This window comes from Polyodon spathula, chromosome 34 (genome assembly GCF_017654505.1).
Source record: "Polyodon spathula isolate WHYD16114869_AA chromosome 34, ASM1765450v1, whole genome shotgun sequence".
NCBI classification, from domain to species: Eukaryota; Metazoa; Chordata; class Actinopteri; order Acipenseriformes; family Polyodontidae; genus Polyodon; species Polyodon spathula.
The window spans coordinates 5,375,434-5,390,533 of NC_054567.1; the positions used below are offsets into that span (position 1 = coordinate 5,375,434).

The 15,100-nt window shown below is 35.2% G+C and overlaps 1 protein-coding gene across 1 annotated transcript in view; it reads left to right on the forward strand.

Annotated features, from left to right (window-relative positions):
• Positions 1 to 14,519, forward strand: part of LOC121303605 (LIM/homeobox protein Lhx2) — a 14,871-nt gene extending 352 nt beyond the window's left edge. Inside the window, exons 1-5 of the mRNA XM_041234387.1 lie at positions 1 to 661; positions 3,086 to 3,288; positions 4,730 to 5,112; positions 10,940 to 11,145; positions 13,411 to 14,519. The exon at positions 1 to 661 is cut by the window's left edge and continues 352 nt beyond it. Of these exons, the coding sequence (XP_041090321.1) occupies positions 458 to 661; positions 3,086 to 3,288; positions 4,730 to 5,112; positions 10,940 to 11,145; positions 13,411 to 13,701 (1,287 nt within the window). The 5' untranslated portion in view covers positions 1 to 457 and the 3' untranslated portion in view covers positions 13,702 to 14,519. The remainder of the gene's footprint in view (positions 662 to 3,085; positions 3,289 to 4,729; positions 5,113 to 10,939; positions 11,146 to 13,410) is intronic.
• Positions 14,520 to 15,100: the final 581 nt, after the last annotated feature.

A 15,100-nucleotide genomic window follows, 5' to 3' on the forward strand; every position in this document is an offset into this window, starting at 1 on the left:
TGTAGGCTACTTTTCAGTCACTGCGAGGTTTTAACGGGCTGGTTCGGTACGTTTTGATACATTGCAACAACAACAAAACAAAAACAAACAAGCAAACAAACAAAAACCATGATTTGATGAACAAAGGTGGATGATTCTGAAGAGATCTCAAACTGCAATCACTGTACAATCTCTCAAAACATCTGGAATCAGTTGCCATTGCTGGCATCGATTTTTTTTACAAGACTCTTCGAATACATTTTTCAAGAAGCAACATGAAGGACACGAGTTTATACAGACACTAAAACTCAAGCATAAAAGCATTTGCGGTTGCCACTGACTAATTCGAATGAGCAGTTGACATTTTTTGTATTGTTTTGTATTATTTAAATATTTAATGTGTCCTGTCTTGCTGAGTGGCTCGGAATTCACAACTAAAGGAAGACACACACACGAGACAGGGTTGGCTCTAATATAGATGCACGGGTTAGGTTTGCGGCTGATGGAAGTTTTGCGTTGCAGATCTGAAGAAAACACGTGTATTTTCCACCCTTCAGCAGCTATGCTTTTCCACGGCCTCTCCGGGGGCGAAATGCACGGAGTCATTGACGACATGGACCGGCGAGTGAAAAGCGAATCTGCGGCGATCAGTTCGGCTATTGACATGGGAGAAACCGAAACGGTAGGCAAGACTGACGGGAAAAGCAATTTGTTACAAAAAAAAATATACATAATAAAAATATAAATTAAAAAAAAAAAAAAAAAAAAAAAAAAAAACGAATTCTAAAAACAAACAAAACACTGCTGCGCCATGCAGGGCCGCTTTCATGTGTATTAGAGATTCCCAAAAACAAGATCCTCCACGGGTTTGCGTTTATTGTAATCTAACGCAAACACGGCTAAGTGTGCTAGGAAGTTACTGCCGTTGTGTTTTTACCATATTCATTGGTTTAAGAATCAAATTCCTAATGTAGAGTGTCACAGAATTAGGAAAACAGTGAACATTGAAGCTGTTAATTGCAATTGATTTAAGATCGATGTATTTTTAAACCATGTTTCTCGTTTTATTTTCTAAACCAGATAATATGTGTAACTCAATTTTTGCTAACTAAATCTGTGCGATAAACGAATTGGTCGTATTTAGACACGCTATTTGATATAAGTTATTATTATTATTATTTATTATTATTATTATTATTATTATTATTTATTATTATTATTATTATTATTATTGTTGTTGTTGTTGTTGTTGTTTATATGTCGTTAGTTTAAAATAAAACTAAATTAGTAGATTAGACTGTTTTGGGGTTTGTATTAAAAACGAGAGAGGGCTATTAAGGAGACTGTAGAATACACATTCATTTAGGAACATGTTAATATAATAAACATTATTTACAGCGGGTTTCTTTGTTGATAGTGAACAACGCGACTCTGACCTACAAATAAATAAGCTTTTCAAAGAAAGCAAAATAAATAACAGACCATTTTACTCTGTGAAACTCTGCTGTTATATTTTAGTTATTGGCGCGACATAATAAACGCATATAAAGTTGAAATATTATTCAATAATCATTTAAAAAAAAATCTATTGCAACAGAAGAAGAAAAAAAAATCGGCAAATTTGTTATCACTTTGAAACAACACAGAACACAAAATGTTAATAAGATTAGGAATAGGGCTAATAACTCGGGACAACATTGGTCTTTAAATATGTTTCATTGCTGTTCTGTGTTTGATTATAAGTGTGCTAAACTTACAATAAATAACGCATGCGATTTGCCACGAAATGTGAAATTAGTAAAATATTTATTTACCATATTCATCAACAGTATTTTAATTCTACTCATGCAACAAACAGGCGCCCGTCAATATTCCTGTATTGTTTCCCGGTAGCTAGACTAGACCCGTTAAATAGCAGGATGAGATTCAACACAGACAGAATGGGATTGCCCCCATACGCGTTCTGCTGGCGTGCATTTTCTAGTTTGTCTGGTTACATGGTTAATGGCGTGGTGTTCTTTTAACCCGACCCTCGCCTCCGCTGTGCTAGGTGTGTTTGCGTTCGCTTCTGGAATAATTTTGCAGATTGTGCAGGTTGCCTATACTGTGGCTCATGGGGATGCGTTTACGTTTTTACAGTTTCTGGCGAGGCCAGATCGCAATATATATCCGATATGTAGTCCGGTTTAATGATTCTCTTCTCTTTTTTTGTTTTCGGCATGCACGCTGTTCTAGTCCCGGTGCAGTTTGCTAACTGCCCGCACCCCTGATCATTTTAATATTGTTTTGTTCGACAGCGTTGTTGTTTTTTATTTTTATTTTTATTGCCAAGTAAGCAGTGGACTTCTGTTGCGCTGATGCCTTGGGCTATGTTTGAACCGTGTTTATAATAATCTTCCACTGTATTCAAATTCTAGCGGTTTGCTTTTATTGTTTGTCATAGCGAGACATAACAACATAGAGAACATGTTTTGTATTATGTTGTGTTACGTGTTATTTATATTTTCTACATTTAGTACATTTTGTACAACTGGTCAGTTTATTATTATTATTATTATTATTATTATTATTATTATTATTATTATTATTATTATTATTATTATTACTGCTTTGAAAAAAACATTTTAGGCCTGCAGCGAATGACTACTTAAATATTTCCAAAGTGACTTTTCGTAAAATTGCTGTGATTTCTAAAGGATTCAAGGAGTACATCCAATATGGTGTAAATTATATAGGGTTCTCAAAGAAGGTCTGCGTTGATGTTTCGTTGATTTGTGTAATTATAGCATGCTGGTGTTGATTACAGACTGTTGTGTGTTGTTAATACATTATGAATTACTCTTCGATTTGGGAGCTGTCAAGCTGCGTATGTGATTAAAAGTGACCTGTAAATTCTAGGTTAGTAGCCTCGTGTGCGTGCGCAATGCTTTGTATTAAGGATTTACAAACCCAGAAGTATGCTTTCTAAAAACCAGTGACTATATGCATTAGCAGCTAGTTGAGCAATGTAACAAAATCAAGTTGTTTGTCTGTAACCTTGTGTGTGTGTGTGTGTGTGTGTGTGTGTGTGTGTGTGTGTGTGTGTGTGTTTTTCTCTCTCTTGCAGAATATGCCCTCTATTAGTACCGACCGGGTCGCCCTGTGTGCTGGCTGTGGGGGGAAGATCTCAGACCGTTATTATCTGCTCGCTGTAGACAAGCAGTGGCACATGCGCTGTTTGAAGTGTTGTGAATGTAAACTCAACCTGGAGTCTGAGCTCACCTGCTTCAGCAAGGACGGCAGCATTTACTGCAAAGAGGACTATTATAGGTATAGCACAGCCCATACACGCATATACCAGTAATACAAACACGAGTCTTTCAAAAAGTACAGTCAAACAAAACACAATCACACCGTTGATAATGCAATACAGTAACTGTTTTTATGGGTTTCAATAATTTTAAAATATTGTAAATGGAAATGAGGTTTGAGCAAAATAAACCATGGTTCAAATCAAGCATTAAGATTTAATAAGTGTTTATTTCGGAGCAATATGACAAAATCGGTCAGTTTACATTTTACAAAATTGTAATACAATTATTTTTTCCTCTTCAAAAGTAAAACAAAGTAAAAAAAAAAATGCTATGCTTCAATCCTCGATAATTATTGTAAACTGATTTAAACTCGATAGTTTCAAGATAAATGTATATCTATTATATATATATATATATATATATATATATATATATATATATATATATATATATATATATATATATATATATATATATATAAATCCACTTTATCTACATCATTGTTTTTTTCATAATAGGTTAAAGTAAGAGACCCCTATCAGATATAACATATTTTTTTAGATGAAATGTATTACACTTTTTTATTTATAGAAAGAAAGACACCGTTTGAACCTTGAATGTAAATCTAGATTAGCAGTATTAAAAGCACTGGCTGGAGCTGAAGCTAGTGAAACTGCGAATGCGACAGCTATTATAAGCCTAGGGGCGGAAAGAAAACCACGTGGAATAATGCACGTGATTCATTGAGCGTTATAGCCACCGCTTGAGTTAAACGATTTCGCCATGTGTTAGTTTGATCAAAAATATTACTGAACGAAAGTGCACGTAATAAGACGACTATACACGTTGTCTAAAGTCAAAGTCAAAAACACACTGTTAAGCGAAGTGTTCTTATCATGCGTAAATACGCTTTTTTACAAACACTATTAAGCGAAGTGTTTTGATCATGCGTAAATACACTATTTTACAAATACGCTGTGGTTGTTTATTAATACGCTATTAACCTTAATCAATTATGTTTGATTATGTGTAGATTGGACAGATAGACAGAGCCCGTCTAAAAAAAAAGGCATTTTTAAAATAAGTGTAAGTAACACACTTTTTGTAGCATTACAATCAGACTTGCTAAAACGAAGTGTTTATATTGTATTTGTTTGAGAATTTAGACGTGCGAAAAGGCACACGTGATTCCACAATTAGCAAGGCAGTATACGATATTAGAAAGACGAGTTTAAAGTCTGTTGCAAAGATTGATGTTGTACCAAAACGCATGTACCATCAACCATGGCCTTACCAGGGCCCACACGTAATCTGTCTCATGTGTTAGCACTAATCTGTGACTACACAATGTCACTAGTCCGGTATTAGTGGTAATCAGGATCAGTGAAACCAACCGAATATGTTTTATTTATTTATTTATTTTAATGATTCTACAAAAACCTTTTCATTTGTCTCAGGAGGTTTTCGGTGCAAAGGTGTGCCAGATGCCATCTTGGAATTTCCGCCTCGGAGATGGTGATGCGCGCTCGCGATGCGGTGTACCACTTGAACTGCTTCACCTGTACCACCTGCAACAAGATGTTGACCACCGGGGATCACTTTGGCATGAAGGACAACTTAGTTTACTGTCGGCTTCACTTTGAGAGCCTCATTCAGGGGGAATACCAAGCTCATTTCAACCACTCGGATATAGCTTCTAACAAGAGTGGAGGCCTTGGGACTGGGACTGGCAACACCCTCGGGCTGCCTTATTACAATGGCGTGGGCACTGTCCAAAAAGGACGACCGAGGAAAAGAAAGAGCCCGGGAGCCGGAGCTGATTTAGCGGCATACAACGCAGGTAAGAGTCCTAGCAATTCTTTCATTTAAGAGTTTGGAGTTGGTACTAGTTGTAGTGGAAGGAGACGTCAATTTCTTCACATGGCCTTAATTTAGGAAGAAGTTTGCCACCTGTGACCTCAGTAGAGCGCGCTGCCCTCCGCCATTTGACCCCAACAAAATAACTGACTATAGTCAAGCAGAATAATGACGCTAAATTGCACGTCACAGTATTTCAAGGCTAAAAAAACAGCAATAGATCTAATCACCTTTTAGTAAGTTAATATTAATGAGCTTGTTGTGGTAGACTATATGCGGGGATACGACCCCCTGCAAATACGTTAAAACAATTAATAGTTTGCAAGCACCGCTGGTGTTATCCAAATGCGCAGGGGTATATTAGATCGATTTAAAAATTTATATTTTTCTTCCAATTTAGAGGCCCTTTCTGTTGACTGGTATCTCAGTTTTTGTAGACATGTTAAAAGGTAGGCACAAATATAGAACTCACACCGGATTAGGCATATTTGATTTTCTCCAAAACAACAGAAAAATAAATGATAAAATCAGCTCGTATTTTCGAGCATAAATATATTATATATCACAAAATTTTATATTATATATATATATATATATATATATATATATATATATATATATATATATATATAACGTTTAATTAATTCCGTACACCATTTGGATTTCAAAACGTGGAACAGTATGACTGATTATCAGACTGAACCATCCCCACTACACATGTCATAAAAATACAATTGTAGTGTTCCAATTCCAAATAGCTTTTCAGCAGATATAAAGTAATTGTTTTACTATAACGATGCTTGTTTGCGTCTTTCGGGCACCGTGTTTGTTCACACGACACATTGCACTTTAATTGTACGTCTATAGTTTTATGAAGTGTAAAGTATTTTTGAAGCCAGGGGCAGAGCCGTTTCGAGCATATGTTTTTGTTTGAAATAACGGGAGACTGGGCAAACAGAGCTGAGAACTTTATAAATAAAAAATAATAATATTCGAATCAGGTAAATAGGTTAGCAGATTAAAATTTAGCTACAGATTTGTTTTTAATCTGTACACAGATTGCAGCTTTAAATAGAATATACTTTGTGGAACTGAGTAAAACAATAAATAAAAATAAATCGTGATTAATACTTCATCCAATATTAATGGCCTAAGTGGGGGAAAAAAAAAAAAAGTCAGACATGACTAGAACAGCCTGTTAGGAAACATTAGAAACGCTTTTTTAGGACAGTTACCCGTCGTTAACATAACATTTTATTGAAATATATTGCATACAGTATTTACAATCTTATAATGAACCCTGACGCTAATAAATATACAGTACAGGACTCTCCAATAGGTCTAAATAGCCAAATTAGGTTTTGTGTTAGTTCTATATTCTACTTATGACTAGGGTTTGACTAAAGTTGCACAATGTAATGTAAAATGTGTGTGTGTGTTTGTTTTGTTTGTTTTGTTTTGTTTTTGGTTATCCAAATAACAATATCTGTAAGCATATACACAAACTCTGTTGCGTCATTGAAATTGTATGTAGGAAAACACAAACTTGTGTGGAGCCGAGGCAATTTGTGTTCTAGCTTAAGATAAATTGTTAACTTCTAAGGCCATTTAATCTAGATCACAAAATGTATACAACATAAAATTAATTCATTCATTATTTAGTGACAGCTTCTTGTTTTGCTTCACTTGAAAAATAAACGTCAGTTAGAACGTGTGTACACAATATTTAAACGTCAGAATAGGACGTGTGTACACAAAGCAATATTTAAACGTCAGTTAGGACGTGTGTACACAAAGCTAGATTTGATTTGTGGAAGTTGGCATTCCTGGAAATGTTTCAGCCCTTTCAAAGGCCAATTCTATAGTTTCCGCTTTAAATTGGCCGCGTTTCGTGGTCAAGCAAGCCCGGCCTATAGAGCTGTGGGAGCTGGCGAGAATGGAGGTTGACAAGTGGAAACTTCAGAAAGATTTCGTTTTTAAAAAGAGGGCTCCTGTGATCATCAATTCTTTTTCACTTGTGGAATTGCAGGGTGATGGGTTTTCAGATCAGTAAATCATTGTCTGAAAGCGCGTTGAACACAGGAGCACCTGTACAGATTTGTGAATAAAATATTCCCACTGTGAATTCGACCGAAAAACCTCCCACAGAGAGGGATATTGTCTCCTTTCGGATCTAAAACTAATTTTGTTGTGTAATTATTAGTAGGAGGTTACAGGAAAAAAAAAAAATCATTCCACTTGGCGTATTCTTTAAAAAACGCATCAAGAAAAGTATAACACACCAAACAGAGTTACTAATCGTTTTCTTCCCCCTCGTGTCATTTTTTGCAGAGCCAGTTTGGTACTTTCCGATTATAAATACATCACAAAACGAAGACCGCCTATTAAAAACGTAAACGCAACAATACAGAATAGCAAAACCTGGGGCTGTAGAGATTAAAAAAACACGTTCTCAAGTAAGCATTAAAGCGTTCAATAACAGTGTCGCTGTGTTCATTTAAATTCCATTACCCAACTCTTGAGTGTCATTAAAGGCAATCTGAATAATATAAACGAATTACAGGGCATTAGCAAGCCTTGCTAGTTTCTAAATTAAACCGTGCAAAAGCCAAGTGTTGCTTGTAAAACGCGGCTGTGGTTTACACAATGCTTACTCGGAATTCAATCAGCTGTCAGGAAGTTTTTTATATATTTTTTTAATTTGTTCTTATCATAGAATTAAAACATGCAAACTGTTTTTTTTTTATTATTATTATTTTGTTTGTTTTTAATGTAATTACACATAGCACGCACTCCAAAATAGGCATTTGATTTCATATCGAGAATCTGTTTTTATTATCATCTTAATATTAAAACATGCAAACTATTTTTTTAAATTATTTTTAAAATTAAATTACACATAGCATGTATTCCAAGAGAGGCACTTGATTTAATATCGAGAATTTGTTTTTATTATTATCTTAATAATACATTTATACAAATATGTTTTTTAAACTGACGCTTTTTCCGTTGTGTGTTTTTGTTTGTTTTTTATTTAAATGTACTGAATAAATAAATAAAATAAATCAAACTAACCTGTGTGTGTGTGTGTGTGTGTGTGTGTGTGTGTGTGTGTGTGTGTGTGTGTGTGTGTGTATGTATATATATATATATATATATATATATAATATATATATATATATATTGCATATAAATTAAAGTTTAATTGCTCAATAGTTTGGGTATTTAGATATTAAGACATTGTCATAAAATGTTATTAAACATACTTAAATTAAGATTTTACGATAAAAACAGATTTAAAATGTTGTGACAGAACAATATCAGTTTAAAATGAAAAATAACGTTAGAAAAATAAAAACAGGCTTCAATTCAACTTAAGTCAATTGACAAAGTCACAGTTGTAGCTTATAGGAGCCTTTAGATCTTTAGAAAATAAAACCACGATTTTTCCAAATACACCAGCCCTTAAACCCAATTGAATTGATTAATCGAGAGGGAAAACTGTAGCTCAAAGCGACTCCTACACTTACCTCAATAGTAAACGAACAGCGAGACGCCGCTAACTCCAGCATTATTACACAGTTCTATAGTGAACCGTGCGTGAGGAGAGGCCGCTAACTCCAGCATTATTACACAGTTCTATAGTGAACCGTGCGTGAGGAGACGCCCCTAACTCCAGCATTATTACACAGTTCTATAGTGAACCGTGCGTGAGGAGAACCGCCGCTAACTCCAGCATTATTACACAGTTCTATAGTGAACCGTGCGTGAGGAGACGCCGCTAACTCCAGCATTATTACACAGTTCTATAGTGAACCGTGCGTGAGGAGACGCCGCTAACTCCAGCATTATTACACAGTTCTATAGTGAACCGTGCGTGAGGAGACGCCGCTAACTCCAGCATTATTACACAGTTCTATAGTGAACCGTGCGTGAGGAGACGCCGCTAACTCCAGCATTATTACACAGTTCTATAGTGAACCGTGCGTGAGGCTGAACACACGAGTACACAGCGTCTTCTTATTTCTCAGTGACCTCATTAAAATACAGTATTCTATTCTCTTTCACTATTGTACTGAAACTGGTTTTACACTAAAGTGACCTGTCTTACTTAGTCTAACAAAACATTCATGTTTAGAAAGTGTTGTTACTTTAGAGCGTTGGTGACCCCTTGAGGTTGACTGAGGCATGGCAGCCTAAACAACCTTTGAATGCAATTATGTTTGAAATTAAATGTCAGACACAAGTGAACTGATTGTGTAATGCCATATAAAAACATTAACATTTTTTTTTTAAATAACATAGCCCACGTGTTACATTTAAGATGACATACTGAAAATAATCTAATTATTAATATAATAAAAAAAATGGATATTTATTTTCCAGTGATAAAAATAATAATTGACTGTTCCTTGCTAACTTAAACTGGTCACTTTATAAATAGAATACAGTATGCTGCAGCCATCTCTTCATTTTAGTAAATTCATTGATTTTGGGTTGCTAAATTAATTCCAAACACACAGGAGGTCCCCGGTTCAAATCCCAGCTCAACCACTGACTCCCTGTGTGTGACCCTGAGCAAGTCACTTCACCATCTTGTGCTCCGTCTCTGGGGTGAGACGTTGTTGTAAGATACCCTGCAGCTGATGCATAGTTCACACACCCTAGTCTCGTATCTTGAAAAAGCGCTTTGTGATGGTGCTTCACTATGAAAGGCGCTATATAAAAAGAAAAAAGATTAAAAGAAATATTCATACATGTGTTAATGATTCTATAAACATAATGGCATGTAATTGCATTCATTAAGGAACAGCAGTGCTGGCTAATGTCTACTTTCTAACTACAGTTAATAAACAGTATAGGGTTCAGCATTTGTGCAGTTACATTATTCCTATGCCTGATATATAATAGACTGTCATATGATTTGACAAAATTCAGTATACTGTGGCATTTTCAAAAGGGTTTTCAGTGTAACTAGGATTATTATTATTATTATTATTATTATTATTATTATTATATTATTATTATTATTATTATGTATCTCAAATACCCAGTGGCTTTTGGTAATCTATTACAGCAAATTCATTAGTCAATGTTTGTGTGTGTTTTGTGTTAAAATGACTGCATAGCAATGGCATTACATTTAACTCTATATCACAACCACCATCTAGATTCTAGAACATACAGCAAGCCCTGGAATTTAGTTAGCCCAAGTGTTTGATTTTTGTAATGTAAATGCGTGGGGTTGAAATATAACTTCAGCGCTGTAAACACTAGTTTTAGACCAGGCTAGTTTAGTTTTTATCTTTATGTGAAATTGTTCTACTGTGTAAATACGGAATATGCATTAAAAATAATGCAAAATGTGTTTCATTATGGACAACAGTTTTTCTAAACAGTTTGTTTCAAAGATCTGATTGAGCACTTGTGCTACATTAAGGACCCTGTTCAAAAGATGAGATTCTCAAACTCTTGAAGATAAGAAACTGTTCAGTCCCAGAGACTTAACTTTGCTTACAAGTGACACCCAACAGTGCAATGATCGGCTAAGTCATTTCAGTTTCAATAGAACTACTATGGGGTTTATTTGAAGAAATGAACTTGTCTACTGTCACATTCTAATTCTTTTCCATGTGTATCACTCTTTTGATGTTTATCACATCTCATAATGCTAAACAACATAGTGGGATATGGTGCTCGCATTAAAATGGATGCAAAGTGAGAAATTGCCATCATATCAGTGAGTGAGTTAATTGTAACATGTGTTTTGAGTGCCGCTTGCATAGCGTTTGTTCTGTTTTGCTTTGCAGCTCTGAGCTGCAATGAGAACGATGGGGATCACTTAGACAGAGATTCACAATACACCTCTAATCAGAAGACAAAGCGCATGAGGACGTCTTTTAAGCACCACCAACTGCGCACCATGAAGTCTTACTTTGCCATTAACCACAACCCTGACGCCAAGGACTTGAAGCAGCTTGCGCAAAAAACAGGCCTTACAAAAAGAGTGCTGCAGGTGAGAACCCCAAAACATTCAGCTGAACTTCTTTCAAATACCAGCATGCTTTAATGTGCCGTCAAACCTAGCAGACCTTTTACTTTGTTGCTATCTAGTGCCTTGTGTAAGCAACATATCTGCTACTGAAATCCAACAGAGCATAGTTTAGAGATTTCCTGTTGGTTGTTAGTGTTCTTTTTGCATTAGCAAAAGGACGCACTGTCAAATTGAAAAATGAATCTTGTAGTTCAAGCCTAGGGGATAGATTTTAGAAGCGAGTGCAAAGTTTGGTAGACTTTAAAGGGGTCTATTAATCTGATCTAAACAGTGGCAGATCGAAATGCTGCCATTGTTTAAGTCATTAAATTATGGGCCTCATGTTTTTGGAGCTAGAAATTAAAACACTGAGCTGTGGGTTGTTTGATTTGGGGCCTTTATTAATTATTTATTTAGATGCGATTATTCAGATTAGCTCTCCACAGGTGAGAGTCATTGGTATTGATTGGGCTAATTTACCATTCCAAGTGAAGTGAAGAGAAGAAACAGTTGTTTGAGTTTGTGATGATCGCTGCTTTTCTTAGACTCTGTGCAGAACAACGATCCACACAAACCCAGGCAGCTGCTTCTTCACCCGTTTCACTTGGAATTGTAATATAGCCCAATCAACCCCAGTGACCTTCACCTGTGGAGAGCTTGTCTGAAAAATAGAGTAATCGCTTTGTGCGGCTCTACTGTTTAGATCATTTGACTACACTTTTACAATTTTTAAATGGTTTCATTAAAAGCCTTTAAAAAATTCACTGTCAAACTTTGTCCTTGCTTTAAAATATGTATATTGATAATGATATGAAAATCCTGCCCCTTAATATTTGCTCAGCAATTAATGTATAGATTAATATTCTGGAAAGTACACCATACAGTTTTGTTTACACTTGATATATATATGTAAATGCATATATATATGTTTTGTATTTAAATGACATTTTCAGCTATCGATTATCATCTGTAAATTATCACGATAGTCATGATTGTCAGCCGAATAAATAAAATATTACAAATTCTTGTAATTTATCACTGAGTTTAGAAGAAAAAAAAAATAAACAGTGTATGTGGCAAGTTTTTAAATTTGATATGTGTGCCCAGAACAAATGAGAGTATGAAAATGCACCTGTTGTAATTTGTATATTAATAAATTATGTAGTTTTCCTATAAAATTATATATATATATAATATATATATATATATATATATATATATATATATATATATATATATATATATATATATATATATATATATATATATATATATATAATATTTTAATACAATTCGAGAACGTTTGCCTTCATAAAAGAAAAGTGCCACCAAATTTCTTAACGGTATTGTTTAGATAATTATATAACGTTGTCTTAAAGCATTGCAATTTACTTGTGTGGCGAATAAAAGATTGAAGACAATGGCAAGACGGTAAAAAGATTACCGTTTGATCGACTTTTTTCTATGATTATATATATCTAATATATATACTATATATATTATATATATATAATATATATATATATATTGAGGGTGCTGAGAATCTGCTTACTGTTCCCATGCTGTGCATAGGCTGCAGTGTAGAGCTTATGTCTTTAATGTAGTTTAAAAGAAAGAAGCAACAGAGGCAGTGCAGTTGTTTGGGCTGCATTACACATGTTCTATATTATACAATTTACTTAAGAAAATAAATCCTGCGCCAAAATATTTAATAGTCAAAAGGTCCACTTTTTTACATTAATTTTACAGTGAGCCAGCATTGGTTTTTATTTTACAAGCAACATTTGTGTTTTTATGTTAGAAAACCAGTCATGCTTTGCCAGTGTACAACGGATTATGAAAATGAAACCATGAAGCTAAAAGCATATTGTTTAAAATCAGTACCTAACTTCCAATGTAAGCTGTGCTCACACAGATAATGTTTTATGCCTTGTGCATGACTGTTCAGAGCCGCTTCCTGCTTCATTGGGTCACGGACGATAATTATGATTATCGATAATAATTGTTCAGCGTGATAAAATTATCGTGATTACCGTGATTATCAATATTATCAATTACTGTTCCAACCCTATATATATATATATATATATATATATATATATATATATAGCAGTAACTAAAATCAAATTGGAGAACCTCCTTAAAGTGAAAGCAAAGCTTTAATGATATATTGTTGAAGCATTTTCTTTGTTTGTCCCAGTCTAGTCGATCACACTTGGTACAATATCACATTAAATTGGTTTGCAGGTTTGGTTTCAAAATGCCAGAGCCAAATTCAGGCGGAACCTTTTACGACAGGAAAACACGGGGGTGGAGAAAGCGTCGGACGGGTCGACACTCCCAGGAGGGACCCCTTCAGGACCGGCGTCAGACATCTCGAACGCTTCCCTCAGCCCCGCAAGAACCCCGACTACCTTAACTGACTTAACCAATCCTACCATGCCAACGGTGACGTCGGTCCTGACATCAGTGCCTGGCAGCCTGGAGCTTCACGAATCCCGGAGCCCCTCACAAACTACCCTCACGAGTCTCTTCTGATGTCTCTTCTATTCGCAGTTCCTATGGAAACAATTTGTAGTTTTATTCCAAGTGTATTTTAGACCCTTTGTATGACTGACTGACTGACAAACAGCACTAAAAGATCTGATTTGAGAATCGCAGCAGCTCATTCGTTCCGACAACATGTTTACAGAGTGAAGAAGACTGAACCAATGCTGGATATGAAATTCAACACAACATGTGTGTAACTGTGCAGTTTTGGGGACTGAGTAAGCCAGCTCAATAAGTGTGCATTTTCAATGACTGTCATGTGCCTTATACAGTACACTGTCTCTATCAACATACTTTGGATACTTCATAACTTTTTCATGGTCAAAATTGAATGCAGGAAATTGATTTCTTCTAAATCTCTCCAAGCACTCCAGTAAAATTTTGTTCTGCTTTTGAATCCTTTGATTGGAGGCTGATCCAATGCAAACGGATGATGGAGTTTACCTGGAATTGAATATCTATCTTTCTCTAGTTTCATGGCACAAAATTAGGATGGACTGTATTTGACATAAAGATTGATAAATAGAAATGTGTTGTTGTTTTTTTTTTAGTAATATTGCAGTCAAGGTAACAACTGGTTGTAAAAAACAGTGATTTAAAAATAAATAAAAATCAACTGATGAGCCGTATTTGAAATGTGAGGTTCTCAGAAAGGAAAGCACGTTTTTGGGGGGTGCGCAACAATTCAAACCGTTTCCTACCGAAACGCTGTAACATTTTTTGAGGATCTCTTCTTTTGAATATGGGCCTTGACTGTTTGTATCTCAATGCGGGTCTATTTTGATTAAAACTGCAGTACATCTAAACGCCTCCACTGTTTAAATGAATCCAGCTTGCATTTCCACCGTTATCAGCTTGACTAAATGTAATAAAAAATACGCTAGTGGAAGATTGTGGAAGCAGCAGTGTAGCTGCAATCTTGAGTGGTAAATGTCTTTCAATCTGCCAATAGTGTTTCAATTCTTTTGTGCTGTCCAATGCTTTACAATCTGTTCTTTGCTTCTTATTAACATTATTTCTGATCCCACTTATATTGCGCTGAAAATCATTTGGTTGTTGTTTTTATTTAATTCAGGACAAATATTTAAAATACTACTATATTAACTGCTGCATCCTGGCACCTTTGCAGCAAGTCACATGATTTATTTGCAGCTAGGCCACTGGAGTGATTTTGAACTGCAGCACATGATTCGGTACCAGGAAGCATCTTATTATTTTTATATATAAAACCAAAAGATCTTCAAAAAAGGAAGGGGGGGCGTGTTTATATTGGTCATGCTCATAAGTAAATTGATTTTTAAAATCCTGTTAGCACTCCTACAGGATGCAATTAAAAAAAGTTACAAGTTTAGATCCACTGCTGATACCAAGCACCCCACTGTGTCTC